Source organism: Phoxinus phoxinus (genome assembly GCF_949152265.1).
Source record: "Phoxinus phoxinus genome assembly, chromosome: 11".
NCBI lineage: Eukaryota > Metazoa > Chordata > Actinopteri > Cypriniformes > Leuciscidae > Phoxinus > Phoxinus phoxinus.
In genome coordinates, this window is record NC_136886.1 from 3,289,932 (window position 1) to 3,307,843 (window position 17,912).

The 17,912-nt window shown below is 37.8% G+C and overlaps 1 protein-coding gene across 1 annotated transcript in view; it reads right to left on the minus strand.

Annotated features, from left to right (window-relative positions):
- Positions 1 to 17,912, minus strand: part of nav1b (neuron navigator 1b) — a 75,102-nt gene that overhangs the window by 49,408 nt on the left and 7,782 nt on the right. Inside the window, exon 3 of the mRNA XM_079627205.1 lies at positions 13,706 to 14,062. Coding sequence (XP_079483331.1) covers positions 13,706 to 14,062 — 357 coding nt within the window. The remainder of the gene's footprint in view (positions 1 to 13,705; positions 14,063 to 17,912) is intronic.

The window sequence follows — 17,912 nt, forward strand, 5'->3', positions numbered from 1 at the left end:
GCTGAAATAAAATATAAATATCCAATTTGGAACATAAACGAAAATGAAAATTTAGTAATTTAGTAAGTAATTTACTAAGAAATTAAAATACTACAACTGAAAAAAAGTCAAAAAACAAAAACTAATGAACTTACTGAAACATAAAACCAGGCCTACAATTAAAATGAAAACTGAAAATATGAAATCCAATTAAAAATATTAATAAATAATACTATACATCATGACGTTCAGTAAATTATTATTGATTTATTATTAGCAGTATTATTTTTATATTCACTATAACATTGATAAAAACAATCACAAAGTGCAGTAACTGCTATTATGGTTGCAAGCTCATTAATACATCCTTCAACTAATCACAAGTGTGTTTACTTTGGCTATTTCACTTCCAACACGACTTATCCAATCAAAATTTGGAACCAAACCCATCCGTTATAATAAATAATACAGAACAGCGTCCAATTTTTATAATCTTTAAACAAACAAAACAGGGATTAGTAAATAAAACATTGCTGTCAAACGATTTTTCCCTCATAATCACTAAAAAAAAAACTTGACTCACTTTGAAAAGAACATGGTTCTGTTGAGACACGCAGATGTCGTCAGAGGGCGAAACGAGAATCCTTCATTCATCGCTGAGTCACACCAAATCACGCACAGTCATCCAGTCTTTGTTCACGCTTAATCCAACTCTCATCCATTGAAACTATCCGACTGAGATCAGGAGTCCCTCTTTCACAGGCAACACCCCCGTCAAACACCCCCACCTCCCGGAGAGCCAGTAACTGTGTCCAGATGTTCAGCAGCGTCCAGCGTGTGCAAATACAGCTGCATTACTGGACCTGGTCATGTTCAGTACAGTTACTCTTTCAGTGAAATCACAGCACGCACGCGTGCACACACACACACAATGCAATTTCGAGCTCCTTACCCGACCCATCTCAACTAAGTGCCTAAACCGAACCCGAACCCTGAACCTAAACCTACCCATAACCCACAGTTGTTATATCCATATCCCTAAAACCAAGTCATGGCCCTCAGACAGGCCTTTAAAGGGCTCTCAGAAAGTGAGGACCGGACAAAATGTCCTCACTTTACTCTCTTTGTCCTCCGGTCCTCACAAAGATAGTTGTGCAAGCAAGTACACACACAGTAACATTTTGGGGTCAGTTAGATTTGTTTGAAAGAAATGAATACTTTCATTCAGCAAGGATGCATTAAATTGGTCAAAAGTGACAGTAAAGACATTTATAATGTTACAAAACTTTTACATTTCAAATAAATGCTAAAAATGTATCTCAGTTTCCACAGAAATATGAAGCAGCACAACTGTTTTCAACATTGAAAATAAATTTTGAGCAGTAAATCAGGATATTATACTGATTTCTGAAGGATCATGTGACACTGAAGACTGGAGTAAAATTCAGCTTTGATCACAGGAATAAATTACAAAATATATTCAGATAGAAAACACTAATTTTAAATTGTAATAACATTTCACAATATTTTTACTGTATTTTAATCAAATAAATACAGCCTTGGTGAGCAAAAGACATGTCTTTAAAAAAATCTTCCAGACCCCAAACTTTTGAACGGTAGTGTATCGAAGCACCATAGGATTACTGTACCATTATCACCACAGTGCTTTTTATAAGGGTAATATAATGCATTACATATAGGCTACAGTACATATACAGCGTCATGGAAAGTGTTTTGAGATTTACAACACCATTCATCTATACTGACAAAACTGGTGAGTTAAACTTCTGGCTATACGTGTCTGAACCAGCGAACGCCAGAAGCACACACACTTCCCACGACAGACCCCTTGATAGCTTTTCCACACCAGCAAACTCTCCACAAACACACATTCATCTCTGTTCAGCTTTGATGTCTGTCGAGAGCTTCTTCACGCCAGAGTCCAGCGGGGACAGACTCGACGAGCACCACGTGAGCACGAGGAGGAGGACGGGGAAATGCTGGAATAGATTAGCTGTGAGCGAGTTACTGAGTGAAATGAAGCTTGAATCTCTTTCTGTCCATCTCATTTCTTTCATGTGGCTCCAGTGGTGCCGAACCATGTCTACACGTATACACAAACACACACACAACCACACACAGATATATCTCCCAAACACACTGTGTGTGGCCTGCGCTTCTTCAGCCACGAGGTTATGTACGCACATCATCTGGAAACACGGATAATCATAACATGTACACAGTGTGTATCCGCAAATAGCAAATTAATGCATCTTCACAGGGCCTGGCTGCCAGAATTTTCATAAAAGTTGCATAAAACCTCAGAATTAGACATTTGGTAACACTTTATTTCGATGGTCCACTTTTTCTACTAACTATAAGTAACTTTGCAACATCTCAACTAGCAATCATTAGATTATTAGTCGACTGTCTGCTTAATATATGCTAACACTTTATTGTGATGCTCCACAGACTTTCTGACTGTAAATAACTTTGCAAGTACATGTCAACTTAACCTATAGCAGTCTAATACTCTAATGAGAATTAGTTGACATGCAGTTGCTTATAGTAAGTCCAAAATAAACCATCGAAATAAAGTGTTACCAGAAATTTAAATACAGTAAAAAGCAAGACCCCACTGTATTTGCACCTTATAAAAACATAATTTTTTATAAGGTGCAGTAACTTTAAAAAAGTATAGCAGTAACACTGAAAGCACTCTTCTAACTCATCTTTGTGCATCCAAAATTTAAGACAGTCATACAGGCCAAAATCTACAGTAGGATTAGGTCAACGTACACTCAGTTATTTAGACTAATATTCAAATTCAAAACATGTGTGTTTCAGTCTAAAATACATATTATTAAAGTTTACAAAATCCATAGAATAAAGTAAAACCAATAACCTATGTGCATGCACATTTCTTTGGCTTGGGTTTATAATTAACACATGAATATCTGCCATAATGCCAATTTTCTAAAAAATGCTGGGTTGTTTTAACCCAATTTTGGGTCAAATATGGACAAACCCAGTCATTGGGTTAAATTTTTAAATTGCATTTTTGATCCAACGTTTGGGTTTGTCCATATTTGACCCAAAATTGGGTTAAAACAACCCAGCATTTTTTAGAGTGTAGTCATCAGATCTGCACAACCAGACTAAAAGCATTAACTGGATGCAGTTCACTCGTGCAACAAGCTCCTAAAGACACAATAATGACTCTCTGGGATTTAGACCAATGCAGTGCATGAATACCAACACATCATTCACTTTTATATCCTTGTGACATGAACACATTTCTGCCACAATTATTAAATGAAGATACAAATCAAATGACTTCAATCCCATCAAACTGCTTTTGCATGAACAACGTTAGAAATCACAGTGTTAAAAAATGAGCGACTTTTACACAACAAAGTGCTTTAGAGAGTCTTTTACACCACGCATCTGTTAGATCAAGATGTAAGATTGTGAATTATGTTCACAGAACTGGAATCAAATGATGTGAATCTCTCAAACAAACCACAAAACAGCAGCTCAAGCCTGAAACATTAATAACAGCCACACACACACACACACACTTTCCATGCATAAGCCCAGAAGAAAACCTGATTGCTCAGAGTTGCACTTTCACAGCTCAAGAGACTTCTTAATTATTAATAATTTAGGTATCAACTTTATCTCAGATGCTGCTTTAAGATGCTCTTAGTAATAAAATCAACAGACAAAAGCCAATAGTTGTCATAAGATAAGTGTATAGACCGGATCTTTTGCTCCAGGAAAAATGGGATGGGAAACTTTTGTGTTTACACTGAGATCTCTGATATTGGTGTTTTAGCCAATCAGAGCACATCTCTTCTGAAACAGGAAAATTAAGCAAAAATGTGCTCAATTTGCTCTCATTTTCATCTCACTGCTGTCAAGAAAAACATTTGGCATATTAACAATAGAAATATTGAGATATTAAACATACATGTCAAATTTTTGTTTTCCTTTTCAATGGGTATGAGAGCATTTTGAGAGCTTTGCATGGAGATAAAACATGTATTTACACTTTACAGTTCCTCTAAGAACCTTTAACATCCATGGAAAAATGTTCTCAACACTAAGAATTTTTCTTTTCTTTGGGCAACCAATAATGGTTCTTATATGGCATCACTGCGAAAAAAACATTTATTTTTAAGAGTATACATAATATTTACTTGCTTATCAGAAATGCAATGTCAATGCACAGCCTTCCTATCTGCACTGCCACAGAGGGAAGCTAATAATAGAGATAATTCACTGACTCCCACATGAAACACCCACAGCAGTGAGGAAACGGCACAGATGCTACACTGCAGACGTCTGCAGTTCCTGTGTATCTCCAGCAGGGGTCACAGCCTGTGAAGCAGGACCCCGTCACACACTCGTGAAGTCTGTCATGCAGAAGAGCCCTGACCACACATAGAGCTTGTGTATGTAATGGGAGTCCTAGAAAAATATCCTGCAAGACCCCAGACACCTCTCCAGATGTGTGTGTGTGTGTGTGTGTGTTTATTTGTCTGTAGGACAGCTGATGTCCACATGCTCAGAGATCTAGACTGCTCACCCTTCCTCTTGTGGTTAATGGATTGCATCCTGTGAAAACGTATTGGGGACGAGGCCTTGAATTACACGAAAGCCTCACACCTACTGTACAGTAAGCACAAACTACATAAAATACTGTTGCTGAGATCCTTGCTGGAAGTTAAAGTTAAAATGTCAGTTTTCTAGAATGGAACATTTCAGGCTTGTAATACGGTGGACTATTCAAGCTCAAAATGGACATTGTCAATAAATCAAGTTTGAACTACAAAAAATGTGATACTCTAAAATGTACAAAAATAAAACACTGTCAGGGTAATACACAACACTAAACTCAACAACACAAATGCTCAAATGAACATAATTATTAGCACAAAAAGAAAATGTGAAGACATCTTTAAATGCTCTTTTCCTCATCGAAAATATCATGATCAATGATTTTAACAAAAAATTGCATGTATTGTATATAAATTTAAATAATCCAATTAAACATATTTTTTCATAAATTATGATTCATTTTCTATTATTATTATCATAATTATTATAATCCAATGAAACAAATAAATATTTTCATAAATTATAAAGTGATTATTTTATCTTTTAAAGAAATATTGTTCTAATAGTATCATTATTATAAATATTTTTATATTTTAATATGACATGCATTCTTGATAAATATACATTTAAATAATATATATTTTCTCATATATTATAGTGATCCGTTTCATTACTTTTAGAGAAATATTATTTTATTGTTGTTATAATTAAAATAAATATGCTAACATTTTAATATGACATGCATTGGTTTGTTAAATTTAATTTTATATATTTTATTTAATAACATATATTTTTACAAATTGTTTCATAAATTATGTAGTATGTGGTAATTCATACTTTTATTATTTATTATTTTATACTAAACCTACATGATGTGCATTCTTTCTAAATACAATTTTGTGACGAGATAGCATACAGTTTTCACTTTTACATTATTTTCAGTTAAAATTATTTTTAGAATAATCCATCAGCAAACCCACACTCCTTATATAAGCCTCACTCTAGTACTAATCATGCACGCTACTACAACCTCAATGCAGTTTCTAAATGTGCAAAATAACTTCTCTGATGTGATTTCCAATCCCGTGAAAACCCTGAAAAGAAACAGGAAGAAAACAAACGCTGAACTGATTACTAACACATAGAGAATCAATGGCACACTTCCATTCATTAGCCTCTCACTCCAGCCCTGCATTGAAATATGCAGCCATTTTCCATCCGCAGTAACACACACACACACACACACACGCTAATATACTGACACACCATCTTTCACTGGGTCACACAGAGTCAGGCTGATGGGGGTTACTATGGCAACACATCCCGACCCATGCGCTGCAACACAGAGAAAGATGGAGAGGGACGGGAGGAGGAAACACACCATTGCCACCGTACTTGAGCATCACCAGATAAGCTTTCCTTTCAAACAATTTTCACTCAGAAATTGCTAGTCAATTTCACAAATAATTACGAAGTAGCAGCACATTTAATTAAACATTACATTTTGAAGTAGAAAGATTGAAATAGTATTTTCATGCAAAACATACAGTACTTCAGTAATCGCTGTTTTATTTACAACAATTTATTTTAAAAAATTTATACCAGGTGCAAGAAAAAAATTAGTGAAAAAATCGATCCCAATCAATTGGAGGAAGGACACAAGCCTGTAAACAACCACCCTAGCAACACCCCAGCAACCACCTACATGAGAACACACTACTCACAGGAAAATCTACTTATCCAATTCCTTTTTCAACTATCTGTGAAGCTTTTCCCTTGAGTTTGTCTAAACGATCCCCATTCACACGGATCCGCGGAAAAACGACTAAAAACGCTGTAATCTGCTGCCAGGCCATTAGATGGCGATAAAACACTATAGATTGAACTCGTAATACACATGTGCAAGACGTCATCGTTTTCAGAGATTCACGTTTTTGTTGTTTACACGGAGACCGTTTTCAAAAACTTGCACTTTGAAACCCTTTTTTTCTCGTTTTCAGGCACTCAAAACGCCAGTGTTGTGTAAATGAACGGCCGAAACGCAATAAGGTACTATACGGTTATCCAGACCACACGATGGCGTACCCCTAACCCCGCCCCTAAACCTACCCGTCACTGGGGTTAAGACCAATCAGGGATGACTATACGGACTATACGGGACTTAAAAGACACACGTGTGGTCCGGATAACCGTATAGTTCCCACAAAAAAAAAGTTTTTTAGTTGGAAACGCTGTCATGTGTAACAGGCCCTAAGTCCTGTGTTTCCAGTCATTCTTTGCAAAGTCTTGTATGTTGTTACACTGCATTTCTGACTATTTTTCGAATGACCCTTTTTCCAGTGTTTGCTGCCCTGTTGCTCATTTGGATTGTTTGCTCGTGTGTTTGACCTTTTGCCTGTTCTATGGATTACGATTCTGGATTGTCTCAATAAAGCTGCATTTGGGTCGATGGATCTTGAGAAGTTGGGAGGAAGACGGCAGATATACTGCAGATGTAATAATAATAATAATAATAATTCATTACATTTATATAGCGCTTTTCTGGACACTCAAAGCGCTTTACATAGAAGGGTGGAATCTCCTCAAACCACCACCAATGTGCAGCATCACCTGGATGATGCGACGGCAGCCATATTGCGCCAGAACGCCCACCACACACCAGCTTACTGGTGGAGAGGAGACAGAGTGATGAAGCCAATTAGTATATATAGGAGGATGATTAGGAGGCCATGATGGACAGAGGCCACTGGGCAAATTTGGCCAGGATGCTGGGGTTACACCCCTACTCTTTCGAAAGACATCCTGGGATTTTTAATGACCACAGAGAGTCAGTACCCCGGTCTAACGTCTCATCCGAAGGACGGCGCTCTTTGTCAGTATAGTGTCCCCGTCACTACACTGGGGCGTTAGGACCCACACAGACCACAGGGTGAGCGCCCCCTACTGGCCTCACTAACACCTCTTCCAGCAGCAACCTGGTTTTCTCAGGAGGTCTCCCATCCAAGTACTAACCAGGCTCAACCCCGCTTAGCTTCAGTGGGCAACCAGTTTTGGGCTACAGGGTGATATGGCTGGTGATATTCAGGTCAAGCCCAAACCGCAGCGCTCACCCTGCTGTGATCCTTCAGCATCCCAGAGAGCACTGACCATAATCAACAGTGTAACCCAACCATGTGTTTCTTCAGGAGACTAGAATCTCAGTACTTCACAATCTCAGATGTTTCGGAGTCCTTTTATGCAATGGTCGAGCTTTAGGGTGAAACATGAGAGCGTAAGATCAGTGGCACCGGGACATATGGAGACGAGAACATGGAACGGCACTTAGAGCGGTGAAGATGAGATAATACAACAGAGGTTACAGTAACCTTCATCATCTTTATTTACATTGTGTCCAAATGTGCAAGTATCAATGTCATAAAAAACGAAATCACCCTCAAATAGATAAAAATAAAATTGTATACAAAAAGCTTATTTTTATCGGCAAATTAAGATGTTCTGCATTTGTGAGCTAATTTTTACAGCACATTCTACCCTGAAATTCTCATTATTAAAATGCATCTGAATGTTTTACATTTTTCTGCCATGTATCAATTTTTATTTTATTTACTTTATTAACTATACATTAAAATATTTTATTTTATTAGACAAATATTATAATATATATTATACTATATAATATAATATAACATTATTTATAATATTATTTTATTTATTTATAAATAAATAAATATATATATATATATATGCAAGTAATATAATATACAATTTATTATATTATTCATATTATATATATCATTATATTTTATATATATATACATACACAAATAATATATAACATAACAACATACAACATAACTTGATATTATTTTATATTATTCATATTATATATCATTAAAATCCATGCATACACAAATAATATATAACATAACATAATATATAATAATTCATATTATGTATTATATTATAATTAATTTTAATATTATTTTTCATACCTGTAATGAGAATTTTAGGGGAAAATGTTTCATTGTCAAGAAAGTAATGTCACAATCTTAATGATGCTAAAAATATGCCGCTGGTCCTAAAGACAACTAACAAAACATAGCAGTTGTGAATCCCTTAGCATTAGCATGAAAGATTCAGGATGGGTTTGACCATGAATGTGAACAGAACGGGTGAGTCTCGGGGGACACAGTAATACACAGACACAGGAGCTACAGCCTCGGGCCAGACACAATCAATACACAATATTTGTCTAACTTCAGCCTTAGCTTTTTGCCTATATTTGTAAATTGAGTCCAAACTGCAGCCCATCAGCAGTTGGCATCAAAAACACTACTTTAGCTTGCAAAAGCTAATATTGTGTCATCCTCCAGCTTAGCTCCTCCAGATATGATATGTGCTAAGCTGTGCTTTTCTGTCCAGTTTTAAGGTCCTGTTCTTCGTGATCCCATTTTTTAAACTTTAGCTAGTGTGTAATGTTGCTGTTAGAGCATAAATAATACCTGTGAAATTATAAAGCTCAAAGTTCAATGCCAAGCGAGGTATTTGATTTAACAGAAGTCCCCTTTCAAAGCCGACAGCGAACGGCCGGTTCGGACTACATCCTCTACTTCCTGCTTTAATGACGTCACTAGATCAGTTTTTTGACTAACCTCCGCCCACAGGAATACACAAAAAAAGGGGGCGTGGTCTTGTTGCGCTCCTACAGAGAAGAGGAAGAGTTGCGTTTGTAGAGTGTGTTTGTCGCCATGTCGTCGAGACGCTGTTATTTTCATCCCGGAGTCAAATCACCTTTGTTTGGCCATGTTTACAGTAACACTGAGCGCATGCATCTCCACGTTACGGTAAGAGGAGGGACCTTTCCGGGCAACGTGCGCTAAACTGCTGTCCAATCACAACACAGGAACCGCTGGCACAATCAGAACTCGTTACGTATTTCTGAAGGAGGGACTTCATAGAACAAGGAAGTCATCAGCCCGTTTTTAGGACAGTGAAAACAGCGGTATACAGATCAGTAACTTTTGTGAAAAATACTGTGTTTTTTTAAACGCAAAACATGAACACACGTTATATTGCACACTATAAACATGATCAAAGCTTCAAAAACACAGGAAAAACGGGACCTTTAAATGGCACATCTCAAAACTAACCACAGCCCTTCTACTGTCTTTATACAGTATATCAATATGGTACTCACTAGTCACAACATATTGCAAATCAAAAGTATTGTGGTATTAAGATCACATGCACACTCGAAACACTGTCAGGGAACACTAACAGGGAATCGATCGAGAAGACTAAAGCCTCTGCGAGGGAAAACCTTAGCTCTCCTCATCAGCTCATCTCCATGGTTACCAGATTCAGACTCATCTTCCCCGAATTAACTCCCGCAATTCTTCTGCACAAATCACCAATATGCCACTAGCTGTCAAAAGGAACAAAACAAAACAACTAAAGGCCTGTATTACAAAACATGCACTTAAAAAAAACAATTAAATGCAGGAAAACTTACCATGCAATTGAATTAAGCCTTTTCAACTGAACAAATAGCTTGATCTGATTATTTGTGTCCTATAGTTTTGTAGTTTGAACTTAAATGCATTGATTTAAACCAAATATAAAGTGAATAAATACATAATTACAAAATTTTAGTATAGCAAGTATTTACATTGAGATAATTTATCTTAAAAGGAACACGCCGACTTTTTGGGACTTTAGCTTATTCCCCGTATCCCCCAGAGTTAGATAAGTCCATACATACCCTTCTCATCTCTGTGTGTGCAGTATCTCTGTCTGACGCACCCACCGCTAGCCTAGCTTAGCACAAAGACTGGATGTAAACGGCTCCAGCTAGCATACTGCTCCCAATAAGTGACAAAATAACGCCTGAGAATATAGTTCCCAGTATGTATACAGTTAGAAGATGGCTGTGTCTCATGTGACCTTGTTATTTGTACACGCTGTGACTATACAAATCACAACATGTAAATAGGAAAATGTTGCCGTTATTTTGTCACTTATTGGGAGCAGTATGCTAGCTGGAGCCGTTTACCTCCAGTCTTTGTGCTAAGCTAGGCTAGCGGTGGGTGCGTCAGACAGAGTTACGGCACGCACGGAGATGAGAAGGGTGTGTATGGACTTATCTAACTCTGGGGGATACGGTGAATAAGATAAAGTCCCAAAAAGTCGGCGTGTTCCTTTAATTGTTAACACACGTTTAGTTTGCCACAGCACTGACATTCGCACATTTATGTTAATTGAATGATGCAACAATTACCGTAGTCAACATATAACCATCCCACAACCTCACCACAAGTCCCACAAAAACTCTACAGGGAAATACATTTTTAACCATAACTAACGAATCTTTAAAGACAGACCTACTGTGAGCTACGAGATTGTTAATCAATGATATTTGCTTCTGCTGAAGCCGTCAGCCCTCATTATTTCAATTTAGTTCGAAAATAATCGTGTTTAACAGTGGAATTCCTGGTGAAAACTACATTACCCATAATGCTGTACAGAAAAGTCCACCAATCAGAGAGTCGAAACAAGCAATCTCTTTAGCAATTTAGCAATCTCCCATGAAGCACTGCGAATTACGTAATCAAGTCGATCTCCCTACGATCTCAAAATATTTTAATATTTCAATATAAATGCATATTTTGTAATAAACTTAAATATTGTATATATTTATATAATATCTGTAAAAAGCAGTTTTGAAAAGTGCGTAGTTTTATATTTCTTCAGCGTTTTTATTTCGATTATGCTTTTCACAGTGCTTCATATTTTCAAACAGTTTGTAATGTTAAAATTCACCTTGCACTCTATGGTGACCACAAAAACTTCAACAATAGAAACTCCAAGATAACTGAATATTAAAGACTAACATTTCCCTTTACTCGAAAAATGCCGAGAACTAAAAACCCACCAATGCAGTTTTAGTTAATGCAACAAAAATTATTAATGCAGTCCCAACACAATGAAATTAAGTTGTGATAAAATGGTCGCAATTGTGTTACTTTAACTAATTTTAAGTAAGTAAACTGAACAAGCAGCAAAAAAAAAAAATTTTTTTTTTTAAATCAGCACAATTTGACAAAAATATAAATGCCTGCATTTTCAAGACATTAACTGACCCAATAATGTAAGTGACAGTTCCTTCAACTGACCAAAAACTGTCTCTGACCCTCCGTATTGTTAAGGCCTGTTCTTCTTTATGCAAGTCTCTCTCTCTCTATAGTAGAAAGTGAGAACGAGGGCTGGGTTTGATCACCCCACCGTCATGCGGCATTCTCTAAATCCCTCTGCATGAGCTTCCCAGATAAAGCCCAGATTCACGCCCAGGAGAACTGGCCTGGATTTCATCATCTGAATAAACGTGCAAAGTGAGTATTTGGGGGTGTGTGTGACCGAGCAATGAGCTGTGCTGATCATTTCAAACCCAAAAAGAGCAGATAGAGGAATTAGAAAGACGATCGAGGCCAGTAAAGTAGTCAAATCTTCCAGAGATCAAACTCCCAGCGGCTGCGTGCGGTCCGAGGAACACAAGGTCACACCGATGGCATGCAAATTATAATGATTATAATGAAATCGAGACCTGACAGATGGCTTGACTTTGCTAAAAGACACAAATGGTGACTGGGCTGTTATATATAAATGCTGCAAATCGCTGTTATAGCTGCACAGAAAAAGTTTGGCTTTAAAGGGTAAAATTTAAAGGGCCAGAAAGTGTAAGGTTGCTGGTTCAAGCCGTCACCATTGTGCCCTTGAGCAAGACGCTTAAACTGGAATTGCTCCAGAGGGATTGTCACTGAGCTGCAAATCACTGGATAAAAGCGTCTGCTAAATGCCGTTTGCTATTATTTGGGTGTGTGCAACCTTAATATCTGCAAAGCTGCTAGCTATCAAACTACTACTGAACAACAAACTGTGTATTTATTATTTTTACACCAGCAAAATGAACAATGTTTCTATAGGCTTCAATCAACTTGCATTGGCCCTAGTGAATGTTGACGGGACCCAAAATGACAAAAAACATGGATTGTTATATAGATACGGTTGCATAAGATGTCATTAAAAGCCAAGAACTGTGAAATATGTGACCACTCCATTTAGATAGACAGCACATGTCCACTATCCAGAGTATGATGTCTGTTTCATATTTCTGTTAATCTAGCCACAACTAAATGACATTTGAAATCTAATTTAAAAATAGAAATAGAAAACAATGTGATTTAAACACTAAATTCACCAGAAACTCCAGCAGCGCTATCGGCAGATTTTGAAACGCTCATGACTGGAAACTACTTTCACCTCAATGTGAAAAGTTAAAAAAAAAAAAATTGTTGAAAAAAAAAATTAATACTTTTATTCAGCAAGGATGCATTAAATTTATCAAAAGTGACAGTAAAGACGTTTATAAGTAACATTACACCCATATAACATTCTCTAGCAAATGCTGTTCTTTTGAACTTTCTGAAAAATCCTGAAAAATCACGTTTTCACAAAAATATGAAGCAGCACAACTGTTTAGTAACTGAATAATGATGTTAAAATTTCCAATTTGCATCACAGGAATATATTACATTTTAAATTATATTACAATAGAAAGCAGTTATTTCAAATTGTTATAATATTTCACAATATTGCTGTTTTTACTGTATTTTTAATCAAATAAATGCAGCTGGTGAGCAGAAGAAACCCCAAAAGTTTGAACGGTAGTGACTAATCACATGTCACAAAGCAAATATGACTCATTGAGCTCTAACTAAGTAACTTTTCTGCATTTCCGAGAGTCCTGTACAAAAGCAGCTGCGGCAGAACCAGGAGGGCTTCGTCATTCACAGCATCCCTGCCGGTCTCTCTGGTAATGTGGATAATTAGCATGACCCTCTTTGATGCTCTGCTCACTGTTGCCTTTATAATCTAGTGTACTTACATGGCAGGTTAACAGCCGTACTGCGTCTCCCGGGCTCATTCTTGACATTCGAGTAGCTCTCATGAATACTTCAAATCAGACGTTATGATCCTCTTCATAAAGTCTTCCATTGGCCTAATCTTTTTCAAGTTGACAGGCAAACAAACACATGGAGACACTCACCCATTGGCCAGATTGTCGTCATCGTCATCAAGGCTCTTGCAGAGAACATCAGAATCACTGAGGTAGCCAGACTTGAGGTCGCCATCTCCAGCGTCCAGGCCTTCGATGAACTCGCTGCGTGCCGTGTGGCTGAGGCGGCTGGAGCAGCGAGCGGGCATCGTGTGAGAGGTGTACTGGGACGAGGCTTTGGTTCCCGACAGATAGCTGGATCCGGTTGAGGAAGGGGCATCGCCGGCTTGCAGACGAGGACTGGACTGGCCGTGGCGCCAGGAGAGAGGCGAGGAGCGGTTGGAGAGGCTGGAGATGCTGCGAGCGTTGGTTTCATCACTGTCGTAGCACACGCTGCTGTCCAAACAACTGTAGATGGAAAGAGAGAGAGTTACTGATGCATTCAAAACTCAACGTAATAGGGTTGTGGGACGCGATGAAGGCCACAGGAACTCATGACCTACTAAAGAAAAGGATGCATGATCATCTTCATCTGTTGAGGATGCAGATTGCATAACCAGATGCACCAGCTCAAATGAATAATATAACAGCAGCTTCCTCCACCACATAAACACTGAGTAGCTATTTTTACACACTTCTCTCAGGACAATTCATCAGTCAGCTGCGAAATACCAGAAATACAGAAATTTCAAAAGTGCTTTGAAATATTTGAAGCTATCAAGGCATAAAATGCACACAAACATGTTGGCTTTGGGTTATTCGGTTAGTGTTACCCAGGGCTGTTCATTTGCCATGTTATTCTTACATGTGGGTCATTTGGCTTTAAAGTCACCATGAAATCAAAACTGACAATACTTGTTTTTGATGGAATTTTTCTAAGAATTTTTTTTTCAGGTTTGCTGTGCTTGTTTGTAGGTCTGCACAATTTATCCAATAAAATTATATTGTGATGATATGATCAATATGGCTATAATGTAATAATACTCATTGTATTATAATTTTTTATTAAGATTATAATTAATAAATAAAATATTTAAAATAAATATTATTATTGTAATAATCCTATTGTACTGTAAAAATAAAATAAATAAAATCGAGCATTTAATATTAATGATAATATCTATGTAAAATTAAAATACTTATGTCTAAATTTCTACATTTTAAAAACTTTAATCTGGCATTATAGCAGAGGACCTGGACTGCAGATAAAGGACCGTGTGGGAGTTTCTAGTCAGAAAAAATGATTTATTTCCCTTTACTTTAAAAAAAAACAACTGAAAATAACACACACACACACACACAGCCTTATTTCCCTGCATTGGACAAACTGACGGCCCAGCCACTCCCAAACCTCATGACCTGCTTTTCCATTCTCTTTCAGTGCCACATCACATCCTACTTGAAGCCAAAGCAAAGTCCCTGCTCTCTCCAAGTCATGCACTGTGTGGCAAGAATAGTTCTTCTCATTACTAAAATCAACAAGCACTGTAAGGGCAAGTTCAGACTTAAACTACTCTTTTACATTGTCTGGAAAAAGTCTGTTTGCCCATGCACAAGTGACCAGCACAAGGCCATAGCATTGTGAGAGGTTGCTAATGCATTATTATGCAATTGTTATGTGTTTAAACAAGTGTTTACCTCCAAGTCTTCACGATGAGCTGGTCACTAGGTCTGTCTTTGTACAGTTTTATCACATTTTGATGTGCCAAATATATTTGTAGCACCAGCAGTATTAGTTTAATATTGCAATGTACAATTATAATATTATTACTATTATATAGTTTAAGAGTTTGATCAAATCACTAACCATAAAAATGTGTAATAATCATTATGCTATAGTATAACAAAATACAAAAACAATTTGCCGGTTTTGATTAAAAACTCATCCCACGTTATTACCAAAACATTCTGAATTGATAAAAGGCTTGTTTGCAAAAGGAAACACATGACAAGCTGTTTTCCTAAAAAGAAAAATCAAACACCGCACCTCGATTTTGAGTCATCGTGAGTTGTTTTAGTCCATGAATCTCCATGTCTTAAAGGATAACAGAAGCATCAGCAGGCCAGGGCTTTATACACACACACATACATTAGCGTGGCTGTGAATCTGTGGGTTGAGTCTGGCTGATATAATATGAATCATTTTTACGCCTGCGCCATCAAGTCTTTGGGAGATCATCAGTCTTACACAAGTGCTGCTGTTAAAATGGAGGTTAGCTGCAGGTCTAGAAATCATGCTTTTCTGCTACAAAAATGTAATACTCAGAAACTTAGTAAGGCAGAGAATAGTAATCCTGCAGGGAAAGGTTTGATGTTAGAAGAAAGGACAGGCTGAGATCTCTAGGGGCAAAACTGAGATAAAAGTTAGCACAATTGCTATGCTAAGCACATCTAGCACACCTTTGGGGAAGGAGAATACATTCATCAGGATGAAGCATTGAACTCTCTCTGTAGCTTCTCTCTCGCTTACTCTGTCACTTGAATATGAATATATATCTTTTGCCGTCAGAACTGCCTTATTTCTTCATGGCATAGAGTCAACAAGGTTCTGGATTCCTCCGAGATGTTGGTCCGTCATCACGCAGATTCTGCAGATTTGTCTGCATATCCATGATGTGAATCTCTTGTTCCAGCACATTTCAAATCTGCTGTATTAGACTGAGATCTGGTGACTGTGGAGGCCGTTTGAGTTTAGTGAACTCACTATCATGTTCAAGAAACCAATTTGAGATGATTTGCGAGTGTTAGCAAGAACACTCAGGTCGGCTGTGGCGGTTAAAAGATGCTCAATTGGTACTAAAGACCCAGAGTGTGCCAAGAAAATATTGAACAAACCATCACACCACCAGCAGCCTGAACTGTTGATACAAGGCAGGATGATCCATGCTTTCATGTTGTTTACGCCAAATTTTGACCCTCATCTAAATGTTGCAGCAGAAATCCAGACTCATCAGACCAGGCAACGTTTTCCAATCTTCTATTGTCCAATTTTGGTCAGTCCGTGTGAATCATAACCTTAGTTTGCTGTTCTTATATGACAGGAGTGTGTCAGAGGTGCTCAGAGATTATATTCTGCGTTCAGAGATGATGATCTACGTTCCGTTCAGAGATGATGATCTACGTTCAGAGATGATGATCTACGTTCAGAGATGATCTTCTGCGTTCAGAGATGCTCTTCTGCGTTCAGAGATGCTCTTCTGCGTTCAGAGATGATCTTCTGCGTTCAGAGATGCTCTTCTGTGTTCAGAGATGATCTTCTGTGTTCATAGATGCTCTTCTGCGTTCAGAGATGATCTTCTGCGTTCAGAGATGCTCTTCTGTGTTCATAGATGCTCTTCTGTGTTCATAGATGCTCTTCTGTGTTTAGAGATGATCTTCTGTGTTCAGAGATGATCTTCTGTGTTCAGAGATGATCTTCTGTGTTCAGAGATGCTCTTCTGTGTTCAGAGATGCTCTTCTGTGTTCAGAGATGATCTTCTGTGTTCATAGATGCTCTTCTGTGTTCAGAGATGCTCTTCTGTGTTCAGAGATGATCTTCTGTGTTCAGAGATGCTCTTCTGCGTTCAGAGATGATCTTCTGCGTTCAGAGATGCTCTTCTGTGTTCATAGATGCTCTTCTGTGTTCATAGATGCTCTTCTGTGTTTAGAGATGATCTTCTGTGTTCAGAGATGATCTTCTGTGTTCAGAGATGATCTTCTGCGTTCAGAGATGATCTTCTGTGTTCAGAGATGATCTTCTGTGTTCAGAGATGATCTTCTGTGCTCAGAGATGCTCTTCTGTGTTCAGAGATGATCTTCTGTGTTCAGAGATGATCTTCTGTGCTCAGAGATGCTCTTCTGTGTTCAGAGATGATCTTCTGCGTTCAGAGATGATCTTCTGTGTTCAGAGATGATCTTCTGTGTTCATAGATGCTCTTCTGTGTTCAGAGATGCTCTTCTGTGTTCAGAGATGATCTTCTGTGTTCAGAGATGCTCTTCTGCGTTCAGAGATGATCTTCTGCGTTCAGAGATGCTCTTCTGTGTTCAGAGATGCTCTTCTGTGTTCAGAGATGCTCTTCTGTGTTCAGAGATGCTCTTCTGTGTTCAGAGATGATCTTCTGTGTTCAGAGATGATCTTCTGTGTTCAGAGATGATCTTCTGCGTTCAGAGATGATCTTCTGTGTTCAGAGATGATCTTCTGTGTTCAGAGATGATCTTCTGTGCTCAGAGATGATCTTCTGTGTTCAGAGATGCTCTTCTGCGTTCAGAGATGATCTTC